This window comes from Nesoenas mayeri (assembly GCF_963082525.1).
Source record: "Nesoenas mayeri genome assembly, chromosome: 21".
In the NCBI taxonomy this organism is placed as follows: domain Eukaryota; kingdom Metazoa; phylum Chordata; class Aves; order Columbiformes; family Columbidae; genus Nesoenas; species Nesoenas mayeri.
In genome coordinates, this window is record NC_137571.1 from 4,992,773 (window position 1) to 5,020,757 (window position 27,985).

General features: G+C 63.8%; 4 protein-coding genes across 8 annotated transcripts; 2 read left to right on the forward strand and 2 right to left on the reverse strand.

Annotated features, from left to right (window-relative positions):
* Nucleotides 1-3,546: 3,546 nt before the first annotated feature.
* Nucleotides 3,547-4,353, forward strand: GJB3 (gap junction protein beta 3; the record flags this gene model as incomplete). The annotated part of the gene is made up of 1 exon (XM_080357568.1): nucleotides 3,547-4,353. One exon carries the CDS (start codon nucleotides 3,547-3,549, stop codon nucleotides 4,351-4,353), a length of 807 nt encoding a protein of 268 aa, XP_080213694.1.
* A 2,168-nt stretch (nucleotides 4,354-6,521) lies between these two features.
* Nucleotides 6,522-9,742, forward strand: GJA4 (gap junction protein alpha 4). Of its 4 annotated transcripts, XM_080357622.1 has the most exons (3): nucleotides 6,890-6,984; nucleotides 7,620-8,552; nucleotides 8,849-9,742. In XM_080357622.1, exons 2-3 carry the CDS (start codon nucleotides 7,641-7,643, stop codon nucleotides 8,957-8,959), a joined length of 1,023 nt encoding a protein of 340 aa, XP_080213748.1. In that variant the 5' UTR covers nucleotides 6,890-6,984; nucleotides 7,620-7,640; the 3' UTR covers nucleotides 8,960-9,742. The 4 variants fall into 4 exon arrangements, with proteins under 4 accessions (XP_080213747.1, XP_080213748.1, XP_080213745.1 ...); XM_080357621.1 differs by lacking the exon at nucleotides 6,890-6,984 and adding an exon at nucleotides 6,522-6,694 and having other exon boundaries at nucleotides 7,620-9,742; XM_080357619.1 differs by having other exon boundaries at nucleotides 7,620-9,742.
* Nucleotides 9,743-15,227: 5,485 nt separating this feature from the next.
* On the reverse strand, nucleotides 15,228-16,457 carry SMIM12 (small integral membrane protein 12). Of its 2 annotated transcripts, none has more exons than XM_080357674.1 (2): nucleotides 16,439-16,457; nucleotides 15,228-16,200 (listed from the first exon to the last, which is right to left on the reverse strand). In XM_080357674.1, exon 2 carries the CDS (start codon nucleotides 16,181-16,183, stop codon nucleotides 15,908-15,910), a length of 276 nt encoding a protein of 91 aa, XP_080213800.1. In that variant the 5' UTR covers nucleotides 16,184-16,200; nucleotides 16,439-16,457; the 3' UTR covers nucleotides 15,228-15,907. The 2 variants fall into 2 exon arrangements, with proteins under 2 accessions (XP_080213800.1, XP_080213799.1); XM_080357673.1 differs by having other exon boundaries at nucleotides 16,335-16,440.
* Nucleotides 16,458-19,056: 2,599 nt separating this feature from the next.
* On the reverse strand, nucleotides 19,057-25,647 carry DLGAP3 (DLG associated protein 3; the record flags this gene model as incomplete). Its single annotated transcript, XM_080357698.1, has 10 exons — nucleotides 19,057-19,275; nucleotides 19,569-19,712; nucleotides 19,863-19,954; nucleotides 20,545-20,969; nucleotides 21,627-21,712; nucleotides 21,829-22,169; nucleotides 22,617-22,851; nucleotides 22,969-23,035; nucleotides 23,492-23,697; nucleotides 24,634-25,647. 10 exons carry the CDS (start codon nucleotides 25,645-25,647, stop codon nucleotides 19,057-19,059), a joined length of 2,829 nt encoding a protein of 942 aa, XP_080213824.1.
* Nucleotides 25,648-27,985: the final 2,338 nt, after the last annotated feature.

Genomic DNA, 27,985 nt, shown 5'->3' on the forward strand with positions numbered 1-27,985 from the left:
TTTTTCATCTCGAAAGCCGCAGCCCCCGGATTCCTGCCATGCCGGCTCTTATGGCAGCATAGTTCAAATTCCTGCTCCTGCAAAGGCAGCTCCGGGGTGTGGGGGGGGTCCTGAGCGCCCACTTTGCTCTCAGACAGGATGAGGGTGCCTGTGTATGCCCCTCGTCCAGACTCCCCCCACTCCGCACCCCCAGGCTCCCACCAGGGATTGCTTTGGCTCTCCTGGAGGGTTTCCCCAGCCCGGCAAACCCACACACACTTTGTTTGCCATCCTGGAGCCAAAATGCTCCGTGTCTGCCATGAGTGCAGGGAGCAAACCTCTCAGAGCACGGAGCACCCGGCATGGCTCTTCAGCCGTGTCCCCACAGGAGGGGTGGCCCCATGTCCCCACGGGAGGGGTGGCCCCGGCGAGGCACCGCATGGGGCTCCGGGGTCAGGGAGTGCCTGGGAAAACACGGCGGTGCGCTGGGCCCTGGGGTGTGCAGGAGCGATGCCAGGAGAGCCTCGGGGCAGCTGGTAAACCACGGGCGAGCGGAAACGCATTCCTGCCCAGGCCACGTCTGCAGAGGCACGAAATGGGGCTGCTCAGGTAGAGAGGGACAGTCCCCTTAGGGACACATCCCAGGTCCCACAGGAGGCAGCTGGCAGGGGTCCCAGTGCAGGGGGCCCTGCTGCTATGTTGTGCCACCCAGTCCATGCCACTCTTTGGGAAAGGTCTCGTCCAGGACGCCCCGGCGCTGCCAGGGTGGTGGCTGCGGGTTGCTGTAGGTTGGAGATACCAATGAGCTGTTGCAAAACTATTACTAAGGCTAAAGCATTTAAAAAGTGGGTTATAATTGCGCAATTTGTGATTCTTAGCAACGGTTGCTGGCTGCCCCGTGTCTGGGGGCTGTTGTGAGCCCAGTGCCGGTGCCTGGTCATGCCCAGGGTTGGCAGCGCCCGCAGCCACCGGTGCCGGGGCCGGAGCATCACCTGGCAGGAGCCCCTGGGGTTGTTTGCAGAGGAATCTGGCTCTGTTGATCTCGCTGCAGATTTGACCCACCTTTATTGTTCAATCCGAGCGTGTGTGTGCATGTGCGCAGACGAGCACCTCTACGGAGCTGTTTGCCAGACTCACCCAGTTACTGGGAACAGAACAAATTACTGTTCCCCTCCCCACACACACTCAGCGCTGCAGACGAAACCTGGGCAGGCGGGAGGGCTGCAGACAACACAGCCAGGAAAGACCTTCTGAAAGGCTCCTGGATCCGGCCACCTCCCTCTGTCCCTGTACCGGCTGGGCAGGTATGTCCAGCACAGAGGCACCGGGGGCTCACGGAGCTGGTTGTGGGGGGACGGACCCCGCGGTGCCAACGGGGAGCTGGGTTACGGTGCATGAAGTGCCACATTGGGACCCCGCAGGCAGCACCGGGGTCCCTGGCCCATGGTGCTGCACCCCCATGGGTGGCACAGCATGGCACCCTGAGGAGCAGGAGCGGCCATGCCAGGTCTTACCCCTCCATCCCACCGCCCTCCTCGGGGAGCAAAAGAGGCTGAGACCCTCCCTAGGAGAATGCACAGCTGCGCTTGCACCCCAGGAAGGAGCCGGGTGCGTTGGGGCCCAACGCCCTGCACCCACGCGGGGCAGGACGGGCGGTGACGCAGCGGGCTGGCATGCGGGGGGCTGGCGAGGGTGCCAGGCTCGGCGGGAGGCAAAGCGGCGCTGCAGGCTGAGCCGAGCACACCGGGAGCGTTGTCCCCGCTCCGCCTGGCTCCCCCCGTACCATATACCCCACCCCGGCACGGGGCTCGGCACGGAGCTCGCACTCCCCGCTCCACCGCGGGTCTATGGCTGGAGCCAGCGCTGGACTGAGACAGGTGGGTGCTGGGCGGGTGGGTGCTGGGTGGCATCACCCGCTGGCGATGGGGCATTGGCAGCACACAGGGGCTGTGGACACCACCATTGGCACCAGCTTTTGGCTGAGGAGGGGAAAGCGGCACCTCTCCCAGTTTTAAAGCGAAGGGCTGGGCAGGAGCACCGCAATCACTCCCCGCCCCGGTGAGCTGCCGTGGGTTTGCCGGGGAGGAGGATCTCCCCGTTTCGGACAAGGCGGCAGGCAGAGGTGAGCAGGGCTGCACCAGGGCTGCCGTGGCACCCGGCACATGCTGACACAGGACCCAGATCGGCCCCGTGCACCTCAGCCACGGTCCTCGGTGTATCCGCAGGTCAGCAGCGTGGGAGCAGGTTCGGGGCTTGCTGTGGGGTGTCCCCATCCAGAGACGGGCTCTGGGCAGAGCTCTGGGCTCTGCTCCTTCCCTGCAGCCCCAGGACACCTCACCGTGCTGCGCAGCCCTCCCTGGACAAGGGGACCCTGACCACCCGTGTGCCATCGTGCAAGGAACCGCCATGCCCTGCGCTGAGCGCTTCCCAGCCCGCAGCCCCCGCTGAGCAGGAAGGAGCCTGAGCCTCGTCCAGGTACGTCTGGGAGGGCACCGGGTTGGCAGCGGCTCCTGGGGAGTGGGAAGGTGAGTGCACAGCACTCACAAAACCAGACTAATTCTTGAAAAGAAGCTAAAAAAGTCTCCTCTGAGCAGCGCTGGGGCTCGGCTCTGTGCTTTGAGGGCTCGGCCCTGGGGTGCTGGGGTGCTTTGCTCTTGTCTTCACCCCCACGTTACAAACCCCCCCGTGCTCCCATAGCAGCGCTGTGCGTTACTCAAAGCCAACAATGCGGGGCCGGATTCAGCTTGCTGTCCGGTACAGACAGCACTGAGTCAACAGCTGCCAACTCACCTCTGGGTAGAAATCACCCGGTCTTTGTAAATCCAGGAGGCAGTAAAGCTCCGGGTCAGGCTTAGCTGTGCTCCTCTTCTCGCACCGCGGCAGCCCCAGGCTGAGCCGTGGAGCCGGTTTGGCCGGCACGGGGCCAGGAGCCACCGGCAATGCCGCAGGGAGTGGGGTGCCGGCCAGGGCGATGTGCCGGTGACGGGCACAGACTCTCGCTTTCAGCAGCCCCAGCTCCGCCTGTGCTTGACCTGCCTCAGATGGCACCTGCAAGAGAGGAAACGGGTCCCTGGCATGTCCTGGCATCTCAGCTTTGCAGTAGCTGCCTCCCCTTCGGCTCTCAGCATCAGCAAAGCATGGTGGACAGCTTAGCCCATCCTACCCATGAAGCTGAGGCTCAGGGAAGGCTGGGACCATCCCCTGTCAACTCCCTGTGCCCCATGGGTTTGCGCTGCCAATTGACACAAACATGCGTGGTCAGGCCAGGGACTTGGTGGCAGGGACTTGGCCAGGTGGCTCATCCCTTATGGCAAAACCTCCGTCAGAAGGAGACGCAGAGAGGCTGAGTCATCCCCAGCTGTCACCAGGAGAGTGTGGGGCTGGGCTTTGCTGTCGACAAGTGGAATGGTCTCCCCACCCCAGATGAATGTAGCGTGGTGGGGTAGAGTCTGGGAGGTCAATGAGCAGCAGAGATGAGTGGCCTCAGTGCTGTCCCCCATCGCACTTCACCCGCCACTTCTGCTGCTGTTGCTCCAGGTTGGGTGACTTTGGCCCCTGCCAACCGCCATGGATTGGAAAACGCTGCAGGCGCTCCTCAGCGGGGTCAACAAGTACTCCACGGCCTTCGGCCGCATCTGGCTCTCTGTCGTCTTCGTCTTCCGCGTGCTGGTCTACGTGGTGGCGGCCGAGCGCGTGTGGGGAGACGAGCAGAAGGACTTTGACTGCAACACGCGGCAGCCGGGCTGCACCAACGTCTGCTACGACCACTTCTTCCCCATCTCCCACATCCGCCTCTGGGCCCTGCAGCTCATCTTCGTCACCTGCCCTTCCCTCCTGGTCATCATGCACGTGGCCTACAGGGAGGACCGTGAGAAGAAGAACCGGGAGAAGAATGGGGAGAATTGCCCCAAGCTCTACCCCAACACGGGCAAGAAGCACGGCGGGCTGTGGTGGACCTACCTGCTCAGCCTCTTCTTCAAGCTTATCATAGAGATCCTGTTCCTCTACCTCCTCCACAAGATGTGGGACAGCTTTGACTTGCCACGGCTGGTCAAGTGCACCAACGTGGAGCCCTGCCCCAACACTGTGGACTGCTACATCGCTCGGCCAACCGAGAAAAGAGTCTTCACCTATTTCATGGTCGGAGCCTCCTCCATCTGCATCGTCCTCACCGTCTGTGAGATCTTCTACCTCATCTTCAAGCGGGTTGTGCGGAATGCGCGGAAGTGGAAGAAGACCGTCAAGCGCTCCGTCAGCTACAGCAAGGCCTCCACCTGCCAGTGCCACCTCAAGACGGAGGAGAAGGACAACAAGTCCCAGACGAGGTGTGTGGCAGCCCCGCGTGCCTCGTCCCCCAACGTGACTGCTGTCTGACAGGGTGCTGGGAGGGAAGGAGGGAGGGAGATGTGTCCATGGATGGATGGCCCCAGAGGTGGCCATTGGTGATGCCACCACCAGACTCTTCAGCCAGGACCTTGGTGGCTCTAAAGGGGAGGGGGACACATCTGTGGAATCTTTCCTGCTTGGGGCTGTGGGAACATCCTCCAGGTGTCCTAGTGGTGTGGGCACGGTAGGTGGGTGCCAGCTGCCCATGGGCGTTCCTGAGCCTGTCTGTTCTTTCCACAGAGCAGAGGAGCTGTGAGCTCGCCTGTCTCAGCCAGTTCACCTTCCCCTTGTCCCAGCAGCTTCTCAAGCCTGCCAAGCCCCCGAACCCCCGAGAGTCAGCCCGTGTGAAAAATGACCAAACCAAACAAAGTAAAGCCCCCTGAGAGGGGCCCATGGGTGCCCGAGCAGACGCAGGTAAGGTGAGGGCAGCCCCGGAGCTCTGCGGCTGCTCACGGTGATGCCCAGGGCTGGCGTGCCCGGCGTCCGCCTGCTCCTCCCGGCTTGTCACGCATCGTTAGACTTTTATTCACCAGAACTGCACGCTGGCCCCCAAGGAAATCAAGGAGGCATCAGCATCAATTATTTACTAAACCTTGATAGATATTAAAATAAATAGAAATTATTTCCATTTAATTTCTCCTTAAGCGGCGCTACGCGGAGGGTCTGGCCAGCTGCGTTCCCAGCTCTGCTCGTGCTCCCCCAGCCCCACGAGCGTGCTGTGGTGCGCGCTGACACCGCCGGGCTCGTGCCGCTGTGAGAGGCCGTGACAGCGATGCCCACGTTGCCAGGAGGGGGACGTGTGACATGTCTCTGCGTAAATGCTTCCAGCGCGGGCTGCTCCTGTGGGCACTCCTGTGTCACCTGGACAGATGCTCCCACAGGTGGGGCAGCACAAGGTGTCCCAGCGGCCCTGGCACCAGCACAGGTCTGCTTTGGGACACCTGCACAGCTCGTTGGGGCTGTGGCTGAAGCCTGCACTGGGTACAGTGCTTGGGGGGTAAAGCAACATGGGAGCTGGCACATCCACAGGTGGGGGCAACTCTGGTTCCTTTGTGGTTTTGGAGCAGCTCTCCAGAGGCGATCATTTCCACTCATCGAGGGCTGGAGGGGCACAGAGCATCACTGGGGACAGGCACCAAGAGTGGGGGGCCATGCCACTTCGGCAGCCACAGTGCAGGGTGGTGAGACCATGGGGACTGGCTGAGAGACAGGCACTGGGCTCTGCAGCACCCTGGTGCCACAGTGTGGGGTGGTACATCGATGTTACCTGAAGGACAGCAATTATTTTATATTAAATAAAGCAATGCTGTTCTGGCTCAGCACCAGCACTGTCTGTGAGGAGGAAATGCCACGTTTCAATGCGAGAGAGATGGCAGCTCGCAGTTGTGTGCGCACTGGCCTAGTTTCTCATGTCAACAGCCCAAGCCCCCCAGCCCTGGCTGGACCCACGCAGCCCATGCCAAGCGTGCCAGCCCTTTGCGGCCACTGCAGGACAGCGACAGGGGTACACGTGAGCCAGCAGGACTTAAGCGTGTGCACAAAATATCAGCATCTGCTCACCACTCCTTGTTGCGGTGGCTCCACACGCCCAGACAGCAAAGCTCCGCTTAAACCCCGGTGGCGGGTCCCTGTCCCCGGATCCCCGGCGCAGCTCAGCCCGGCGCCGGGGCAGCTCCGGTGTGGCTCCGGTGCGGCTCCGGTGTGGCTCCAGCACCACCCAGCGCCCGCCGCGCCGCACGGACCCGCGGGGGGACCCGCCGAGCCTCCCCGGGGACACCCCATGTCCCCGGCCCTGCCTGCCGTGGTGCCCCCCCCGCGCCCGCGATGCGGCCACCAAAAGCGCGATGGCTTTAGGGGTGCGCAGTGGGTGACATGCCCAGGGTCCCACCCGTGGGTCCGGGCACCCCGGGCAGTCCTTCCCCCGCTCAGCGGCTCTGCCCGGTGGCGGAGCCGCAGCCGGGAACGAGAGGGCGGGGAAAATCGGGCTTTCCACCGCCCCGCACCGGCTTCGGCCCCGGCTGCCCCGGTTGTTCTCGTGTCCCGGCTGTTCCAGCTGTCCCCGTGTCCCGTGGGTCCCCGCTGTCCCAGGGGTCCCGGCCGGGCGGTGCTCCGCAGACCCCCCCGCCCCGGCGGGACAGCCCCCTCGGGCGGGGGCAGCGGGGGCGGCCCCGCACACCTGGGACACGGCGCTAAGCCCCGGCCCCCCGTTTCCTGCCCGCGCTCCTCCCCCGGCTCCCCCGGGCCCCGCACGGCCAGAGCCGCCCGGCCCGGCCCGGCCACTCATACCCAACGCGGCCCGAGCCCGGCGGGACGTGCCGGAGCGGAGGAGGTGAGTGAGCAGGACCCCCGGGCACTGCTTGGGGACACTGTGCTCGGGGACACCCCCACCGCTGGCACCCACTTTCTACTCAGGACACACCCCCCCACCCCACCACGGCTAGGTGTGGCTTTAACGGCCCATTTGCACCTACGCCTGCCTAATTAGCTGATGATAATTAGGGGCGAGGTTGTTTTCTCTCTCCCAGCCCACTGCAGGGCTGAGCTCCCGCCGGGGGATGCGGGCTGGGCTCGCCGAGGGTGAAACTGAGACACCCTGGAGCAGGATCGGGTCTGTATGTGGTGAGTGTTCTCGGTGATCCCCCGGCCGGGAAAAGCCCTGAGCAACGAGAACACTGGGGCGCTATCGCCCCACAGCAAGGGAGCTGCTGGGGACCGTCCCACCGGCTTGGGGTGAGCTCTGAATGGGTGCCAGGGCGGCGGCTGAACCGCGGGGGTTTGTGCTTCCCCTCCTGTGACCCTGCTGCTCACTGTCCTTCGGTAGAGCCGGGGCAGAGGGCTGTAGGAGAGCAAATCTGGGCTGCTCCTGCGGCCGTGCCACCTCCCCCAGGGCAGCCCCAAAGCACCCGCCAGCGAGCCCTTTGCTGTGGGCTGTGTCCTGGGAGGCAGTGACAGCCACAAAGTGCTGCGGGCTGGGTGCTGCTGTGGGCAGGCAAATCCCTGAGCTGCCTCTTTCCTCCCAGCCCCGTGTTTCTTCACTGGGCAATGGGGTGTAGGAGGAGCGCTCCTGGGCTCCGAAATCCTGCCTGGCTCCCTCCTGCAGGTGCGGGATGCTCCTTGGAGGGTTTGTTGGGACCGACTGCAGAGCAGCTGTGTCCCAAGAAAGCCTGGGGTTTAGGTAGACCCGTCTGCCCTGTATTCTCCAGCGTGCAAACAGAATTGACTTGGCTTCTCTCCCCTCCTCTCTTTGCTGGCAGAGGCACGAGATTCCCTAGAAGATGGGCGATTGGGGTTTCCTAGAGAAACTTCTGGACCAGGTCCAGGAGCACTCGACTGTGATCGGGAAGATCTGGCTCACCGTGCTCTTCATCTTCCGCATCCTCATCCTGGGCTTGGCTGGGGAGTCCGTCTGGGGGGATGAGCAGTCGGATTTTGTGTGCAACACCAAGCAGCCGGGCTGCACCAATGTCTGCTATGACAAAGCTTTCCCCATCTCCCACATCCGCTACTGGGTGCTCCAGTTCCTCTTTGTCAGTACCCCAACCCTCATTTACCTCGGCCACGTTGTCTATCTCTCCCGGAAGGAGGAGAAGCTGAAGCAACAGGAGAGCGAGCTTCGGGCTATCCACAGCAAGGACCCGAAGATCGAGCAGGCCCTGGCAGCCGTGGAGAAGAAGATGTCCAAGATCTATGTGACCGAGGATGGGCGGCTCAAGATTCGAGGAGCGCTGATGTGGACGTACATCATCAGTGTGATCTGCAAGAGCATCTTTGAGGCTGGCTTCCTCGTCGGCCAGTGGTACCTGTACGGCTTCTCCATGGTGCCCCGCTACGTGTGCAAGAGGGACCCCTGTCCCCATCAGGTGGACTGCTTCATTTCCCGCCCCACTGAGAAGAGCATCTTCATTATCTTCATGCTGGTGATGGGGCTGGTCTCCTTAGTCCTGAACCTCCTGGAGCTTTTCCATCTCTGCTGCAAGAACCTGCTCAGCAACGTGAAGAAGGTGCCGGTGCCAGCTGGCCCGAGCCCGGGCACCTTTGCCGATGACATGGCCTCAGGTCCCTACGCGCCCAAGCACTACCCCTTCCTGCCCATGGCCGAGAGCCACACAACATCCTACCAGGCCTACAACAAGCTCTCCAGCGACCAGAACTGGGCCAACCTCCACAACGAGGAGAACCTCGCGCTGGTTAGTGGCAGCAGAGCCCTGTCCAACCCCTATAGCCCCAGGGATGCCAATGCCCCCACCCCAGAGGAGAAGCTGTGCAGCCGGCCGGGGAGCTCAGCCTCCAAAAAGCAGTATGTCTAGTGCTGGGCTGGCCCTGGCCGGCGGAGGGGACCGTCCTCGGTCCCTTGTGCCTGCAGAGGTGCTGGCCGCAGGCTGCCTGCTGCCCATATGGACAAGCTGCGCCCACAGAGACCAGCCTGCCCCTGGGACATGATGCTCGGGAGCGGAGCCTCCACTCTCTCCTGTTTTCCCCACAGACCCTGCAAGGAAGGAAACTGCAGAAAGTTCCCCGGGACGGGCTGTCCCGCGCCGCCGTGGGAAAGGGACAAATCCCTGGGGCCGCGTGGCTGGGAACAGGCTGTCCCTGAGGCTGCTGCACCTCGCGAGCCGCGGCTTGGCTGACCCTGGGGCTCGCCGGAGCCCACGCCGGGGTGAGAGCCGGGCGTGCAGCCGTGGGAAGCCGCTCGCCTCCAGCCTCGGCACGGAGCGGGCTGAGCCCCGTGGGGCTGGGGCAGCACTGACGGATGGGTCCTGGCCACCAGCTCCGTCCTGTTCCCATGACCCTGTCACAGATCCAGCGGGGCCAGCGGCTCCTGCGCAGAGTTTGCCGCGGGAGCTGCCCCCTGCCCCTTGGGGCACGGGAGGGTTAAGCCAGCGGCAGCTCTCGGCCAGGGCTCTGCGGTGACCAGCACATCCCGATGGCTGCAGGGTCACTGCTCCGGTGACCCAGGAGTGTGACTCCCGCCTCGTCTCCTGGCCCTGGGCCCATTCCCATGTCATGTGTGTCTCTAAGTTATTTTTAACCTGCTGGCCTGAGCAAGGAGCTTTCTGCCTTAAAGGTGCAGTTGTGCAGGGGATCTGGGGAGCCATGGCCAGGCACCCCTGAGCCCTGTGTTTCTTTGGGGAGGAATTACCCCAGCAATGGCTGGATTAGGGGGGTTATTGGTTTTATTACTTTGCACTAGTCATCTCCTGCTGCGGGCTGAGGTGCCGGGGGGGATGGAAGAACCAACTGCTGCCGCACAAGCAGTCACCACGGCTTCCCCAGCCCGTGGATGCTGTGAAAGGGGAAGGTCCTGCTGTGACCAAGGGGCTGTGTGTCCTGCGTGACCCGGGTGTGAGTGTGGGCACTGCCATCAGTGCCGGTTCCTTTCCCCCGGCACACTCAGTGTTGCATCTTGTTGAATAAAGTTGGATGAATGACAGAAGTGAAGCGTGGTGTGACTGTGCCTGCTCCAGCCCTGGCGGTGTTGGGGAGGGGGTGAGGGTTTGGGCTGAGGGAGGGGGAAGCTGCTGTCCTGTGGGTAATGGGGGGTGAAGGGGAGTGTGGGCACCTGCTTGTGCTGCTGGTGCCACCCGCCATCGAAGCACAATCCTCCCTGCTCTTCTCCTGGAGAACAGGAGCTGAGGGGAGACCTTCTGATCTCTGAACTGCCTGAAAGGAGCTTGGAGCCAGGGGGGTCGGGCTCTGCTCCCCAGGAACAAGCGCCAGGAGCAGAGGAAACGGCCTCAAGTTGCGCCAGGGGAGGGTGAGGTTGGATTTAGGAACAATTTCTTCCCCAAAGGGCTGTGGGGCATTGGAACAGGCTGCCCAGGGCAGTGCTGGAGTCACCATTCCTGGAGGGTTGGACAGATGGACATGAGGTTCTTAGGACATGGGGCAGTGACAGGAGTGGGTTAACAGTTGGATTTTGTGATCTTAAGGGTGTTTTCCAACCAAAATGATTATGTGATTCTATAGTGTCCTGTCCCCCTGAGCCTGGCCTCAGCCTAGGGACTGTCATGGGCCCACCGAGGCACAGGTGGCCCAAAGCCGAGCTCAGTCCCTCTCCCCCTGCCCTAGCTCTGCCACAGTGGAGGCCGTGGAGCCGCTCACAGCTGCATAATAGGTGGAAATGAGCAGATAAAGGCACACAATGCAGCTGGGGCTGGTGTTTAGTTTCTCCAGCCAAGCAGCCCAGGGCTGAGCCTGCTCTCGGCCCAGGGCCTCTTCAGCAAGGGTGGGACGGACTAAAAATACCCTGGAGAATATGAAATATGGGTGATACGGGGTGATATCGCTGCCATCGGCCACTGGAGGAAGCGAAGAGGGAGGCACCCAGCTCTGCTGCTCTTGGTGTGGGGCTGGCGGCCAAGCCCGTCCTTGACTCCCGTCCCTGCTGGGGATGGGGGGGCTGAAATCCCCCAGGGTGGGGGGCTGGGGTCCGCTTGGTGCCCCCGTGCCCAACATAAGGGTGCAGATCCCTTCTGGAGGTGCCCTGCCCTCTCCCACCAGCTCTGCAGGGCCCCTGCCCTCTCCCACCATCATCCAGTGGGGACCGCCTGGGGCACCCCAGTGCAACGGGGGGCACAGCCCAGCTCCCCCCAGGCAGCAGCAGAGCTGCCCAGCCCCACAATGCTGCTGTTCACTGGGGAGAGGAGCCGGCGCACTCCGGGGAGGAAACGCCCGTGTGAAAGGTAACGGTGCAGCCGCGCCGTGTGTTTACCCGTCGGCAGCGTGTCCCCACTCATGTCCCCTCTCCTGGGCTGATATTTTTGTTGGCACCAAGGGAGCATCACGCTTTTCCGAACGGCCGTGCAAGGTGGAAAACAAGACGGTCGAGACCCCCCTCGCCTGGACACGGTGCCCGGCCGTGGGCTCTGCGCAAACACAGCTCCGCGTCCCTCTATTGTTCCCGTGTTGTGACAAGGCGGCTCGGAGTGGCCAGTGTGACCCCGCAGTGCTGGGACCTGCCCGTGGCACACGCCAACAACAACAGCGAGGGGCTCACCTGCGCCGTGGGGCCAGGGAGGGGGTGACAGCAGGGCCAGTGCTGGCAACAGCCCCCCCAGAAGGTGGGTGGGTGGCCCTAAGGCAAATAAAAGTTTGCAGCTGATAAGGGCTCGGGCTGGCCCACGAAGCCCTTTGGCACAGCCCGGGGACAGATAGCGGCCGGCCAGACACGCACGGGCTTTCTCACACCTCCACGCTCCCTCCTGAGTAAACAGGCTCCTCCGGTCCCTTTCTGGGAACAGCACCCGCTGTCCCAAAGCCCAGCCCCATATCGCGATGCTGAGCCTGGTGGTGGCACGGGCAGGCTGGAGGCTGCGGTGAGGGGCTCCCCATGGCAGACACAGCTTTCGGATAACGGGTAGCGAGCACAGCCTTGAGTATGTGCCTGCCCCACAGCCACGCGTCTGCAGGGAGGTTCCTGCCTTCTTCCCAGTTAGGACCAGTCCATGCTGGGCTTCCACTGCACTATCCTGCCCTGGGCTGGGGAAGAGGAGCTGTGAGGGCTGCCACGACGTGTCACGCCTGCAAGGCTTTCCCCAAGGCGCTGGCCAAGAACCCGGGAGTTTATTTTTAAGCTTTCCCAGCATACAGAAAATAGCAAGTGTCTAAATCTGACCCGCATGCAGGAAGAGCCGCGGCGGGAGCAAAACCGCAGCTGAGAGGGGAGGAAGGGCAGAGATCTGGGCAGGGGGACACCGGTCAGGACTGCAGCACGGTCCCCTCATCCTGCTGGGGTTCCCCCGGTGCCCAGGGCTCTGCTGGCAGTTCCCAGCACCCCATTTCCCCAGGGCCGGGGGGAACAGACACCGGCAGGAGCATCCTCCTGGGCCAGGCATGGACCCCGCACCCCAGCACCTTCTCTCCAGGCAACACCAAACCAGGTCCAATCCTGCCCTTATCAGCACCACTGCCAGCAGTACACAATGAAGGAAAAGCAAATCCCAAATGGGTCCCTTCCTCCACCAGGCCCATCCCGGTTATATTTAGCCCTTCGCGTACGGGCACGGCAGACAATGCGGCCCTGTGTGAGAACCGCGGGCGGGAGGAAACGCGCTCAATAGCCTCGACAACTTCCCGCATCCTGACATTGTCGCTCTCCTCTGGATGCTTCCTCGCATGGAGGCAGCGGGAGCGCAGAGCTCAGCACCCCGTGCCCACCTTGGGATGGGTCCTGCTCCTACCAGTGGCTCGGAGCATCATCTCAGTGCAGCACTAGGAGGGCAGGGGCTGTTGCCTGTACAGCCGAGGGCTTTTCCTGGCACAGGGAGGCTGATTTGATCTAAAAACAAGGAGCTGCAGTGGCCAAGGGGTGCTGGGGATGGGGATGGAGCCCTGAGCTGTGGCTGCAAGAGGTTATGCCGAGCAGGAGGGAACGTGTCCCACTGTAGCTGTCCCCAGCCAGGGCTTGGGGAAATGCCTCGAGATGCAAACCAGAGCTGCTCTTTGCTCACAGCACAACAGGGCTCTTGGTGGTAACAGAAGTGAGACGGGGAGGTTGGGAAGGGACTCTGCTGCGCTCAGGAAAAGGGCAAAACCAGAGCCTGGGAAAAAACAGCCTCAGTTGGTCGGGACAGGAGAGGGCACAGATGTCCCCAGGGGCTGCGGGGGACACACGGGGGAATGTGCCATTTTCTCTCCAGGGCAGCCAGACGGAGCACTCTCTGTGTCCCAGGTCTGTGGGGACTGAGCCAGTCCAGGATGGGACAAAGGTGTGTGAATCCCTGTGGGCCTCAGCGTCCCCCTCCAGCCCCCTGCACTCCACCACTCCTCCTCAAAAATCGACCCTCTGGGCCTCACAGCATGCGAACCGGTGGCTCTGAGCAGCCCCTGTGCCAGCGCGGGGTCACAGCGTCCCCAGCCCCACGCAGATGGTGCATCCCTGCTCTGATCTAACCGGATGTCCGCCATGGCTGTCCAGGTGTGCTGAGCTGTGCTGAGCAGCCGGGGGAGCTCTCAGGGCCCTTCCTGAAGCCAGACAAGCCCTGGGATGATGCTCACTGCAAAATGAGCCCGGTGTGGGACACTCTGCCTGGGGACAGGCTCCCCCGGCTCATGCAGCCCCGGTCATGTGGCTGGCACAGCTCCTCGCCACGCTCCCGCTGCAGCGCCGGGATGTGCCAGATTACAAACATGCTGGACCAAACCAAGGACTCGCACTTGAGCAGTTCGCGAAGTCTCGGGAAGTCGGGCTTTTTTTTGCCATAATGGTTTATTCAACAAAGCTTCCTCTCCCTCTTCATGAGCCACTGTGGCTGCTCGCCCCAGTCCCGAGTGCTCGCCGGCTCCTATTCTTGTCCAGCCGGTGCTTCCCAGGCAGCACATTGTTGGGATTCAATGGGAGGAAGGGTGGGTTTACGGCACCGAGGGTTTAGGAGAAAGGCAATTGGTCTGTGGTAAGATGCTTCACCCCTGCCTCAGAGCCTGCCGGGATTCCATGGCCCCGCAGCAACAGTGGCGTCTGCTGTGGAGATGGATGAGAGTCCCCAGATGCACAGAAACCAGCCGGAAACACAGTGAGACCAGTAAGGGAGCTGTGGTGGAGCGGGGCAGGGGCTGCTCAGCCAGGTGCCAGCGGTGCCCGTGCAGCCGCCAGCGGGGCTCAGCCCTTCCCGAGGGCCCGAGGAGCACCCCCGACCGGCACCGCGTGGGCCCAGGGGAGGAAACGGGGCAGTGAGGTCCCCACAAAGCCCAATTGTGCCCAGCTGGCTCTGGGAACAGGCAGATCAATGGGCTATAAACAGCCAAGGGAGCCGCTCCGTCGCGGGGTGAACAAAGGGGTTTCGGAAGACGTTTCCGAGCTGGGTCCAGCTGGGGGAAGGGACAGGATTGTTCCCACCCGGGTGTACAACAGGGAACAACCATTGTCCGGTGTCACCCCACAGGCAGGCTGGAAAGCAGGAGGCCAAAGGCAGGGGGTAGCTCAGGGGACAGTGCCAGGCTGCCAGGGGTACAGGGGCAATGGTGCTGTGAGCCCCAGTGCAGCAGGTGACAGAGGGACAGGGCTGGGACAGCCTTTGTGCCACCCCGAGACTCCTCCTGCACCGTCTAACCCAGCCTGAGCTGCTCTCACACACCGCGATGGCAAAGGCCTGTGCGTTCCCGGCAGTGCTGCTGTGAGCCCGGCTGCAGGGCAGCGATCCAGCCCCGGGACAGCAGGTCGGGAGGTAAACACGGCCGGGCAGCGCAGCAGGAAAGCTGTCAGCAGGCAGGAGCTGGCCCCGAGGAAGCAGGACAGAGCGACGCAGAACGCTGAACCGGCTGCTGACCTCAGGGCTTTGCAGCAGACACGACAGATTTATCATCCCCCGGAGGGGAAGGCTGTGCCGGGGCAGCAGCGAGGCCTCGCTCAGGCACCACGGGAAAAAACAAGCCGGGAGGCAGCGATAACAGCGGCTGTGACCACTTGGCCCCAGCACGCTGCCGGCAGAGAGCAGCAGCAGCTACTGGCTGGGCCTGCTCAAGAACCGCTCAACCGTCCTGCCTTGCTGGTGACACCTGAAGCTGGAAGGGACACCACCCACTTGTCCCCAGTGTTTGCTGCCCGCTCAGCAGCCCAGCAGGACCCCCCCCCGTCCCCTGGGCCCCCACCCGGTGCTGCCACAGCCCTTCTTGTCTAGATAAGGAGGTTGACGGGAAGCAGACGACGTGACCAGGGGAGCCGGGAGGGATTTGGGTGCCTCCCCCTCCTTCCTGCCCGTCACTCTGTGCCCGCCGTGCCAGGCCCCTGGGCCAGGCAAGGTCACTGCCCGACCAGGCATAACGGCGAAATTTCTCCCATTGCAGAACGGGCTGCTTGTTGAAAACATGGGGAGCAGAAACACGCTCTGAGCCAGGTGTTGACGCAGAAGACAGAGAGGCCCAAGGACTGACAGAAGTTTATTGTGGCTGTTCCCGTACAGGGCAGAGATCTCCCCATTCTCTACACACCAGTCCAAAGCCACCGCCACGCTCAGAGCACCACGAAATAGGGCCAGGATTCCGCCTCCCACTGTCCTCCTTCCTCGCTGTGAAGCCTGGGACGACGCAGACAGGAGTTCCCTGGAGATCTGCACCACTGCACAGGGTGTGATGCGGTAGCGTGGTGTGTGATCAGGTTCGCAAAGAGCCGCGGGAGAGCTGTAAGGACAGAAGGTCCTCCTGCCCCGGTGGTTAGCCTGACCCCCACCCCATGTCACTCAGGTCCAAGTGTCTTCTGTCTTCACGCCACGAAAGAAACCAAACCTTGAGAGACATGGGTGGAAACAGGTTGAGAGGGCTCCATGGTTCAGGGGCCATGACAGGCTGATGGATTTTGGATCTGCTCCTTCTCCAGCGCCCTGTGCCACACAGGAGCTCTGGCTGCTGCGTCCTGGACGCATCCATGGGGTTAAACGGTTAAACCCCGACCCTCCGGAGGGCCCCGGGAGCATGAGGAGCAGCAGAGGGCACGGTGCACCACCAAGGTCCAGGCCGGTGCAGGAGGGAGGCTGGGGGAAGCTGTGCAGGTGACAGGGGAGTCCCCGGGGCCAGTCCCTCCAGGGCACCATCTGCCCCAAACCCGCCATTAACTCTTTTCTGGGCGGTTCCTGTTGAGCACGGCCCGAGGGGCAAACTCCAGCTTGTCCTTCAGGCTCACCACCTTGGTCAGGTCCTTGCCCGCGATCTCCTCCAGCTTGCGCTCCTCCCGCTGCTCCGAGATGCTCTTCTCCTCGGCGGCGGGCGGGGGGTCTCCGCGGAGCAGCCGCTCCAGCTGGTGACCCACCAGCCCCACCACGAAGGCCACCGGGAAGGTGACGTACGGGGCCTTGGAGCGCACGGCTGCCCAGAGCACGGACCACATGGCGCCGGGGGCTGCGTCTGGCGGGGGCGAAACACGGTGCTCACCAACCAGGCCCGGCCCCCGCGGCCTGAGGGCCCGCAGCGCCCGGGAGAGGCGCCGGCGGGCAAGGCCGCAGCGGGCGGGTCGCAGAGGGGACTCAACGCTGACCCACAGGGAACCGGGACTCAAATGGGACCCGGTCGGGACCCCCGCGGGGCTCCCCCGGAGCCGGAGCCGCCGCCGGAGCCGCAGCGAGCCCGGGGCGGCCCCGCTCACCTGGGCCCGGCCGCCGCCGCAGCCACGCCCCTTCCGGTCAGCGGGGCGGGCGGGACAGCGCGCCGTCAGGCGGCCCCGCGGGGCGGTGCTGCCCCCTGGCGGGCGCTGCGGAGATCGGCGGCGCTGGAGGAGCGGCCGGGGCTGGGGACCCGCGGAGAGACACGCGGGGAGACACACGGCGGGACACACGAGGAGACACACGGGGGGACACATGGGGAGACACACGGCGGGACACACGGGGGGACACACGGGGAGACACACGGCGGGACACACAGGGGGACACACGGGGGGACATGCGGGGAGCACACGGGAAGACACACGGGGAGACACACGGGGGGACACACGGGGGGACACACGGGGAGACACGCGGGGAGACACACGGCGGGACACACGGGGGGACACACGGGGAGACACGCGGGGAGACACACGGCGGGACACACGGGGGGACACACGGGGGGACACACGGCGGGACACACGGCGGGACACACAGGGACACACACGGGAGGACCCGCGGAGAGACACGCGGGGGGACACACGGAGGTCCCATGGAAGGAGACTTATCAGGAGAACCACGGGGGAAACCCACGGGGAGACCTCGGGGGAGACACCCTCCGGGAGACCCACGGGGAGACCTCAGGGGAGAAACTCCCCAGGAAGAGACCCACAGGATGAGATGGGGAGGAGAGAGACACAGGGAGACACCCACAGAAAGACCCACGGGGACCTGCAGACACCCCGACCCGGCCGCCCCACGGGGACACCTGCCCCAGTGAGACCCCGTCTCCCACCCATGATCCCCACCTCTCCCACCCGCGGACACGCAGGGGTGGCAGACAGGGAAAGGCGAGCCCGGCGCTGGCCATGTCCCCGTGGGGAGGTGGCCGCTGGCCCGGAGTAACCAAAGTCATCTTTATTAATTGCGGCGGTTCGTTACAATAAAAAGGGAGCCACGTGTCACGGTCACTGCACGGCGCTGGCCAGGGCGGGGGCCGGGGGCCCTTCCCAGGCATGTCCCTAAATCTGGGGTGCAGGGGGGAGCGGGGTGGGAAGGGGCTGTGGGTGGCCGAGCGGGCACTGCCGTCCTGGGGGTGTTTAGCACCAACAGACCCCCAGTGAGGTGTCCCCCTGCCCAGCCCTGGCCCCCCGTGACATGGGGGGCATGAGCTGGGCCCCTCCAGCTGCCTCCAATTCCGCTGCTCTGCCTGAGAGCCCTGGGCAAGGTTTGTCCCCGGATTTTGGGAGCTGCCCGGCACCCATGGGCCCTGCCTGGGGGGTGGCTGGTAATGCTGCTGGCGTGGCAGGGGTTGGGGACAGCGTCTTCCCCTTTCTGCCACCAAAAGGGACACTGTGGGGGACAGGATGCATGGAGAGGGACCAGGGATGGGGCAGATGCAACCTCCTGTCCTGCCATGCTGCTCTGCCCTGGAGGGGACACAGAGGACTCCCTGCCCTGCTCGCAGTCTGTGCAGTGAGCAGCAGTGTCCCAGGGTGGCCCCCGGTCCCAAGGGGTACCAGGTGCATGTCCTGGGGTGTCCCCTCCCCATGGGACACCAGGAGCTTGGGGACAAGGGGTGACCCCCTCTGGGTAATCTCTAGCAGCTCTGTACTCAGGTGGCAGTTCCTAGCCGTGTCCACGCTGCCATCCCACCCGCTGGCACCAAGCTTGGCCCAGGGCAGAGCCACCACGGTCCCCGGCCCCACGGGTGCCAATGGGCTGTGGGCAGGTCTCCTCGCCACTACCACCTCACTTGCACACCGGGGACACAGATCCCAGGCATGGGGGAACAATGTCCCATCACTGGTTAGTGCCATGCTGCAGAGATGTTCCTGGCTGGCATGAGGGAAGGATGGATGGAAGGAGGGACAGACGGATGGAGCAGAAGGGCTGAGCGGGATGGGGAGAAGCGCATCGCGATGCTCTGGGCAAGGCAAGCGGGGCGGCTCACCGTGACCGAGGGGTTTCTGCTGCTCTGGTGCGTCCCACCAGCCAGAACACAGCGCTGGTCACGTGGAGTTTCTGGTTTATTCCTCAGGTTATATTTATATATGTATAGAGGGGAAGGAGCCCCCCCTGGCACCCGAGCAGGAGGCAGGCGGGGGGAGCCCCTTGTCCCAGCCGTGTCCTGAAGCCTTGTGCTGGCAGAGCCGGGAGTGGGGCTGGGGAGGCTCTGGTTGGGGGGCTCTGGGGACCCATCCCCGGCACGCACCGGGGGATTGCACTGAGTACAGAGAGGCGGGGGGCCTGCCTGCAGCCCCTTCCCCTCCAACCCGGCGAGGCCGGGAGCTGAGGGTCACCTCTCAGTTGGGACATGGGGGGTGCAGAAGGTCTGGGGGGTGAGAAGGGGACAGAGCTGGGACATGGCCCCAGGGAGGATGGACAGAGGGAGGGAGAGCCCCGGACCCCGGGAGAGGCTGGCAGGGGCATGCGGGCAGGGGGCAACGGGACGGGGCAGAACCGGGCTTGCGTTCACCCGCCATTGGATCCACGAAAAGGTCTAAGATAGAAAAGAGAAAAGCTGTGAGCGGGGCCAAGAGCTGCCCCAGGGTGTCCCCGCGGCCCCCATCACAGTGAGCTACGGCTGCGCCGTCCAGTCCGGGTAGAAAAGCGGCGGCTGCGGTCACAGCCGGGTCTGCGCCTCGGGGATGTAGATCTCGATGCTGTCCGCGCTCTCGGTGGCCGAGCTCTGGCGGAAGGAGGCAGCTCGCTTGGCTGCCAGGAGCCGCTTGCGGGCCTCCTGCCGCTGCCGGTCCACCGAGTCCAGGGAGCGCTCCTTCACCGGGTGCACCTTGGAGCGCGGCGGCTTCTTTGGTATCGGGGGAGGCACCTTCTTCTCCTCCTGCATAGACAATGGGGGTTTCAGGGTGGGCGTGAGGCTGGGACCTCCAGGGAATGAGTATCCCGGCAGGACTGGCACAGCCGGACACGTGCACCTCCATGCACGGCACTGCCATGGGTGCCAAAGCCCCTTCATTAGCCTCATTTTCCCCAGATGTTTGTTTTCACAAGTGTTTTCTAGAAGCAGTGGCTGGCGACAGCCCAGCAGCGGCTGTTTGGGCACAGATGTGCTCGGGGAGGAGGGAGGGAGAGGTGACAGGGGATAAGTGCCAGCAGGACAAGTGCCACCCTTACCTTGGGCTCCACAATCTTCCACCCGTTGGCCTTGAGCTGCTGGAGCTCTGCGAACTTCATGCTGACGTCCTCGATGGAGAGCTGCAGGAGGTCCCAAAAGCCGGCCAGGTCTTGGAAGGTGGGCACGGGGAACGCGTTGGGATCCTGCAGGGACAGAGTGTCAGCCACGTCTATCCACAGGACATCGGCTCTGCTGGCCATGTGGCCATCTCACCCCCATGCTGCTGGGAGGATCTCTGTCCCAAAGTTCCTTTTCCATCGGTTACAGGTATGAGAACGCTGACCAGCACTCACCATGTTCTGTTGGCAGAGGCGGTAGAACTGCTGCACCTTCTGGGACATGAGGAGCTGGGCGCTGCCCACGGCGCTGCGGATCTTCTCCAGGACTAACGGGGCGAGAGGAGACGGTCAGTGCTCCCATGGGGCACAGAGCCCCTCCCCTGCGCAGTGGGGACCTGCACCCCCTCAGGGCAGCAGGACAGCCCAGACGCCCCCAACCCGTGTGGGGTCTCCTCCCTCCTCCAGACCCCTCTGGTCCCTGAGGGTTTCCTGGTGTTTCTTGCCCCCACCCAAACTCTTCAGCCTTGGCAGGGGAGGTGCTGCAGAGTGGGAGCACAGCAGGACCGTGGCTGTGCCCCCCAGTCCCTCCTAGAATCACAGATTCATCTTGGTTGGAAAAGACCCTCAAGATCATGGAGTCCAACTGTTACCCCACCCCTGGCACTGCCCTATGTCCCTGAGAACCTCATGTCCGTCTGTCCAACCCTCCAGGGATGGTGACTCCAGCACTGCCCTGGGCAGCCTGTTCCAATGCCCCACAGCCCTTTGGGGAAGAAATTGCTCCCCAGATCCAACCTCAACCTCCCCTGGCGCAACTTGAGGCCGTTTCCTCTCATCCTGTTGCTTGTTACTTGGAAGAAGAGACCAACATCCTCCACACTACAACCTCCTGACCCCACAAGTCCGCCCAACTCACTCTCCTCCGGTAGGTCATAGTCCTCAGCCTCCCTCTCCATCTGCTGGCACCAGCCCTCCATCTTCTCCACCTCTGCCTGCAGCAGTTTGATGAACCATTCGCCATCGCGGTGGCAGGGGGAGGCACGGCCGGAGTCAGGGAGGCTGCGGGAGCCCCGCTCCATCCAGGCGTCCCGCCGGGGCACCTCCACCGTGTCGTACTGCAGCTGGTAGTCCTCCCGGTACGCCCACTGCCCCTGCGTGTGCACCGTCTTGTACACGGCGTACTGCCGGCCGGACTCGGGCTCCGAGGAGTGCCGCTGGAAGGGGCGCCCGAACTGCAGGGCTTTGTCCTCGGTGGCCACGGCCAGCCCGGCGAATCCCTCCAGCTCCAGGTCCGCCTGCACGCCCGCCGTCACGCTGTTGGAGCGCTTGAAGCGCGCTCGCCTGGGGACAGTGAGAGCATGTGGGGACACTGGTGGCCAGCAAGGACAGTCCTGCCACCCCATCCTCCCACTGGGTGCCATCGCGGGCAAGGACAAGGGTGCCCACAGAAAGGATGGGGCTGGGGACACTGGTCTGGATCCTGGAGTATTTGGGGCCGTGGGGACAGCCCTGAGCAGCTGGAACCCTCCGGTCCCTCATTCTCTCTGCTCTTAGCCTATTTCCATGGCTACTGGCGCTGGACCACGGACGGAGAGGACCATGCACTGGGGCTGCGTGGGCAGGCTGCCGGAGCCCCCCTCCCGTGGGCTGCGCAGGTCTCAGCACACAGTGCTCCCACCCCAGCCAAAACATCGTGTTTACCTGTAGAAAAGCCCACAGGTTTCATCTGCACCTGGGCCATGTTCAAGCCCTGGTGCTGAGCCCCAGCAAAGAACCTCCAAGCACAGAGTGGGAGCAGGGGAGCCCCATCCCTGGGGTAAAGGGAAGGCCAGATCCTGCTCCAAGAGGGGAATCCAGCTGGGAATGGTGCTGAGCTCTGGGGGCCACAGCCAGATGAGAGAGGGAGAAGATGCTGCAGGACAGCTCAGGGAGCCCCACGGGGACACAGCCCCCCATGCAGCGTGTGACAGCTCTCAGCCCAGCCCGACCCCACGGTACCTTTTGTCCTCTTCCACCTGCACCCCGATGGAGTGGAACTCCCTCTGGCTCCGGCTCTCCGTATCTGAGTCCGAGATGGCCTCGACCTGCCGAGGGGCAAAGGGAGAGCGCTGGACGGTGGCCCCGAGCTGCAGCACGGCAGCTCAGCATCACCCACATCGCTCGGGCAGGCTCAGAGCCCGCGGGGAGGAGAGAAGCCCACCTGGACGCCGATGGAGGGACGCCACTTGCGCTGCCGAGCCAAGCTCCTCAGCTCCTCCCGGCCAGGGATGGCCTTGATGATGAGTGTGGAGGGCTTGGGAGCGGCGCGGGGCTGGACTGGGGGCAGGTCGAGGGCCACGGCCGTCACCTTGGAGCTCTCCAGGCTCTCGGCTGAGTTGCAACGGGCCGCGGCATCTTTGGACCAGGCGGGGCTGCGGGCAACCTCGCTGGGCAGGTAACTCTCATGGGTGGACTCGGTGCTGCTCTGCGCCGTGACGGAGATGAGGGGTTTGGCTTTGGTTCCTGGAGGGATGGGAGGTGGAGCTTTTCTGTAACTGAAGGCTGTTGTGGGAGAGGCGCAGGATGAAAAGGCGCGTGAAAACACAGACACTTGCTCATTTCCCGCCGCAAACAAGGACCCCGGGGGAACAGGGTTTTGCACCTCGGCTGCCTGAGGTCTGAGCTGGAGCTCAGAGGGGCTGTTTGGCCAGTTCATCCCCAGAAAGGGATTGGAAAGCACCCCAGACCCACGCTGCTGCAACACCCGACAAGGGGCAGAGGTGGGGAGGAAAGAAGTGGAAGGAAGGAGGGAATGGCAGACAGGTGCTGGAGACATAGAAAAGCCCTGTGACTGGGGCTGAGCCACCAGCGGGATGCTCACACCCTGTACCAGGGGTTGCCCAGGGCGGGGGGCAGGAGCAGGGGCAGCAGCACCCTTGGCAGGTACAGGCGGGGAGACACGGGGGTCCCTTGCGCGGCCAAGCCTCCCCAAAACCCCCCAGGACTCACAGGTGCTGGGCTTCAGGATGCTGCTGGTGATGGGCGGCCCGGCGGGGGCCGACATGGAGAAGAGCGAGAGGCATTCGTCGTCCTGGGAGCAGCCTGCCTGGATGGCCCGCAGGTAGCTGTGGCTCCGCATGCGGAAGCAGCCGGGCAGGTCCAGCGCCTCCACCGCCTGTGACTCCACCTCGCCGAACACCGACTCGCAGACGGCCTCAAACTGGTGGTTCAGCTCGTCGTTGATCTGGGGAGAGTGGTGGGTGAGGCAGGGGGCGGCCAGTCGGGGGTGAGTGGGGCAGGAGATGCTCAGAGGAGCATCTGCCACCCCCGACCTTCCCCAACCTGCTCCATGGGACCCTACCTGGCCGGTGGTGAAGGAACGCCCATAGCCCTGTCCCCGCGGGAGCATTCGCGGTGGCGTGCAGCAGCTGGGACAGTTACAGATATATGAATCAGAATAGTGCCTACTTGCAAACCTAATGAGAGACAGCGGGAATAGAAGGGATGGCACCAAAAGCAACACATTCCAGCAGAGCAATCGGAAATGCAGCCGCAACGATGCTCCTGCCAGCCCCTGCTCATAACTGCCCCAAAATGCCATCCTGGGGTACAGACCTGTCCCCCAGCACTGCAGAGCCACTGGAGGGATACACAGTGAGGCCAGGGACAAGGAGCCAGCCTGTCACCTGCCAGGACTGGGTGACATCCCAGTCATTTCCTTTTGACTGCGCTCATCCTCCCCAACCTTTGCTCACCCCAAAGCCCAGCAGAGCCACGACCCCCCAGCACCCACCAAGCGCAGCTAAAGCTCCTGGAGACCCCCAGCCCATGTTCCCACTGCCACTCGCAGTGCTGAGATGGGGCCAGGAGGTGACAGCCCTTACTTGGTCCTGGCCTGGTCGGCGCTGGAGGAGCGGCGGTAGCTGTCTCGCCGCGCGGCCGCCCTGGGCAATACTTTGGCGCTGGCGTCCGAGTCGGCGCTGTCCTCATCGCCCATGGCCTTGATGTAGCTGCCGCTGCGCATCCGCCGGCAGGGGATCTCGCCGTCCTTGCCCACCGCCGGGTACCCGCTCCACTCGTCCTGCGGCACCTGGGGCAGGAGGCGAGCGTGGGAGGACGCGGTGGCCGGGCTCCCACCATCGGGACAGAGCTGAGCCCCACACTGGCCGCATGGCATGTGCCAGCCTAAGCCTGGCGTGTGTGCGTGGCCCAAACCCGGCGTGCATGTGCCGGTGTGGCTCCCCTGCCCTTCCCACAGCACCCCGGAGCTGCAGGGACAGAGCCTGGGAAAGCCCTTAAACCCAGGAGAGCCGACTCCTCCTAACAGCCACAGCTCCCCATACCCCCAAAACCCGGGGCGGCGCAGCGGCTCCCACCTCGCAGCGCCCCCGGCAGGCATGGCTGGGCCAAATCCCACCCATGCCAGTGGCTGACGTAGCAGCTGCCAGTCCCACCATGTGCCGCTGGTGCCGGCACCACGGGGTCCTTACTGGGCTGTGGCAGTAGGACAGTGTCCCCTGGGCTCCACGGGGGTGGTGGCAGGGCCGTCACCCTGCCCCAATGCCCCCGCTGCTGGCGGAGCGGGGCCCCAGCCGCCTCCCATCCCCAGGCAGCACGGCATTGCTGCTCCCTGTCTCCTTCCCCGGGGAAAAGGAGAGAAGAGTTAATTAGTTTTTAATTGGAAGGGGGGTGACCTAGAAGGGAGCCTGGTGACGAGGCAGGCGGTGGCACCCAGCCAGGCACAAGCGGGATAAAAGCTGTGTGGAGTGCCACCAGCAGCCCTGAGCTGACAGAGCCAGTCTGACCCCAAAGCCAGCGGGAACAGGGCAGGAGGTGGCAGACGGGGACAGTGGGGACCGGCGCAGAACCCATGGGACAGGACACAAGTGCTGGGGATATGGAGCGGAGCTGGAGCACCCCCACAGCGACCGGGGTGCTGGGATGGAGGGTCCCAGCCCCAGCTCATGCCGTGGCATCGCCGCCGTGGTCCCCGGGGTGACAGCCCCCACTCTGCCCGGCCCCTCACCTGCAGGTACTGGTACGCTCGGTCTTTGGCCTTTGCCTCCTGAAGCATCAAGGTCTTCTCGGTGCCGCCGGTGCTGGGGTAGGCTTCGCGGGCCTGGCTGACCGTCATGGTGTGCCAGGCACTCCTCTTGAGCGTCTGGCCGTCCAGAGACATGGACATGCCAGCACAGGCCAGGCATTTTCCTTCCCTGCCACCCTTTAGACTCTTCAAGGTCAAGTCTCTGAAGGCACTTTCGGGAGCGTCCACACAGTACTGGGTGCCCTGGTCGGCCGCGTGCCGGCCGGACACCATGTAGCTGCTGTCGCTGTCCAGGTTGTCGTCGGAGCTCCACCAGCCCATCATCTTGGACCGGTGCCGGGAGTCCACCTTGCGGTCCTTGCTCTTGCTGCGCTTGCCGTGGCGGGACTGGTGGTGGTGGTGGTGGTGGTGGTGATGGTGGTGGTGGTAGCCGTCCCCGCGGCCGTCCATCTTGGTGCCGTTATAGTCCCGCTTGGCCGGCGCCTCCAGGGAATGGGACTTGGCGAAGAGCTTCTGGACGGAGTGGACGAGGTGGCGGATGCGGCTGGGGCTCTCGCTGCGGGGCTCGGCGCCGCCGGCCCGCGGGTACTGCAGCGTGTGGAAGCCGTCGTGGTGCAGCGGCAGCTGCTTCTCGAACTGGTCCAGCAGCGTGGGGGGCAGGCGGTTGATCTTGCTGGCGGGGTGGGCGGTCGCCATGCATTCGTCGCAGGAGTCGTAGGGCTGCTGCTGCGCGTGGTGCATCCTCGGGAAGGTGCTGCTGGCGCTGGCGGAGGGCGGCTCGCTCAGGGGCCCGCCCGGGCACTCGCCGGGGCTCCGCGCTGGGCAGAAGGGATGCTCCAGGGAACAGGGCTCGCTGGGGCTGAGGAGGTACGTTGGCCGGCCCTCAAGGCCGTGCTGGACGTAGCTGGCAGGATGCTGGCAGTTCTCAGGGACGCAGCGGCAGCGGTGGCCGGAGGAGGGCTGTGACTGGCTACGCTCCCCATGGTAGCCCTTCATGGTGTCAGCACCCGCCCCATAGCCTCGGCATCCTGCAGGGTTGTCCCTGCGGGCTCACCTGCGGGGACAAGGACAGGTACAGCGTCATGGTCCCCTCTGCACCCTCCCGGCTGGCGAAACATCAGGGCTGTCATGCAGGAACCAACCAAGGGTACTGGGAAGCTCCCGGGGCAGGATTCAGCCCCAGCTGAGCCCCTGCAAAGCCAAGCTGGGGTGCCCAAAACCCGGCTCTCCATGTGGCAAGGGGGGCACAGCGCTGGGGCCAGGCACCCGGGGTCAGCCCCGGCTCGGCTGCTCCGAGAGGGCAGCACAAAGCTGGGACGGGAGGGAGAACGCAGCGCCAGCAGCGATGCAGGCAGCACGGAGCCCGCAGACGGCGAGGGAGGATGCGCTGCCATCATCAGAAACTTGTTTTCTTCTCCAACACCAAATATTATGAAGTGTTTCTCCATTAGGAAAACGGTTCTGGCTGAGTTTTTCAGCCGTTGCGATTCACAGAGCTGCTAACGAGCTGCCGCGGGGTGCGGGGGGAGCTACGCTCTGATGTCTCCATCCAGCACATCCTCCTTACACAGCCCCGGCCACCGCGCCTGACCGTGGATGGAGACCCATGGGCGGCTACCCCACTGGTTGTAGGCAAAGATGACCGTGGGACGGTTCCCGTGGTACCCGGGGTCATCAGACACATGGGGGTTGCAAATGAGGGATGCCGGGAGGGATGAGGACATGCGGGGATGGAGGGGCCACGTGCCCGAGGAGCCCTGGGACAGGAGAGGGGCTGGTGACCCCCCCAGGGGCGCGGGGGCGGGCGGCAATGCCAGTGTTGGCGGCGAGCGGCAGCCGGGGCCGCGGCAGCGCCCGGGGAACGCGTCTGCCCTAATAAGCCTCTGCCGACACCTTCCTCCCGGCTTCACGGCTGGATGGCTCGGTCCTGCGCCTCTCCCCACACCCTCCCCATCTCGCTCTCGTTCTAACGAGGCTCCCTAATTGCTGCATCTCAATCCAAGGATGCTGCAGCCTAGTACAAGAAGAAATGCCTCCCCTCCCGGGAGAGATGCTCTGATGAGCGGGCACAGCACAGGAGGGGGCTGCCTCCGCTGCCCCAGGATTGAGCCAGCAGGACAGACAGACAGACAGACAGATTCCCAGCCCCGGCTCTGCCTCTGCGAGCTGAGCTATCATCTCCTCCTCGGGGAGGGAAGCTCTCAGCTGATCCAAATATTGCCGCTGCGGCGGGAAGGAGTCAGAATAGCTGAGCAGCCCGTCACCACGAGCCCGGCGGGCGTTTGTGCTCAGCAAAAGGAGGAATTCAACAGAACTGGGCCCACCACTGCACCAGTGAGGCAGCACCGCGGCAATGCCACAGACATGGGCAGCAGAGGGGCAGCAGGATGGGGCAGAGGAAGGGGATGCACCATGGTGAAGGAGGCTACGCCCTGGCCACTACCAGCTCACCAAAGCCACACAGGTGCCTGTGCCCTGCCCAGGGACCAGCCAGTCCCTGTGGCACCCTGGGGATGGGGAGAGGGTCAGGAGTGATCCTGGGGGTCTCAGCACAGGCAGAGTGGCCGAGGGTCCCCATCCCCATGTCCTGGTGAGGATGGCCACATGCAGAGGGCAGGAGAAGTCACCGAACCCACTCCTGTCCCCAGTTGGAGCCTCACCATGCAATGGCAGTTCGTGTCGTGCAGCCCTGGGAACATGGGATTTGTGCCACCGAAACGCAGACTCAAAACGGGGGGAAAAGCCCAGCCCGCCTGAATTTTGTGCCATTTAACACCAGGGTAATTACCACCAGTGGGAACCTACCGCCCACACAATTATGTGCTAGGATAAACTGGAAGAGCGTAATTACTATTACAAATAACTCACTTCTTGCCTTTATTGCATCCAAAGCCTGGAGAAGCTCTCACCAGCAATTCCCCCTCTGACGTCTGCTCCTGCCTTGTCTCCCACCCATGATGGCCAGCAAAGGGACAGGGGCCCATACCCCCAGTGTCACGGGCCACGCCAAAATTCAGCCCCCTCCCTTCATTTCCTATGGGGACATTTGGCAGCAGCGGTTCTGCTTCCCAGCAGCCGCCTGGTGAGATCCTGCCTTGGTGGTTTTGTGGAGACTGGCCTGAGTCTGAACCCCCCCTGCGGACCCCACGACACTCGGGGTCCCCAAAGATTTCCTCCAGCTCCAGGATCACCAGTGGGGAGGTGACAGGGTCACAAAACCCCACTGCAATGGCTGGGTCTGGCAAACTACTTTGGTGCAGAGCAAGATGGGATTTGCCAACATTCCCAGGTCAAAGAAGAGCTGAGGTTGATGGCCTCATGCCTGGGGGGTCCT

Bases quoted from the DNA above. Each gene is read 5' to 3' on its own strand.
- GJA4 (XM_080357621.1), top strand. From the start codon at position 7,641: ATGGGCGATTGGGGTTTCCTAGAGAAACTTCTGGACCAGGTCCAGGAG.
- SMIM12 (XM_080357674.1), bottom strand. From the start codon at position 16,183: ATGTGGTCCGTGCTCTGGGCAGCCGTGCGCTCCAAGGCCCCGTACGTC.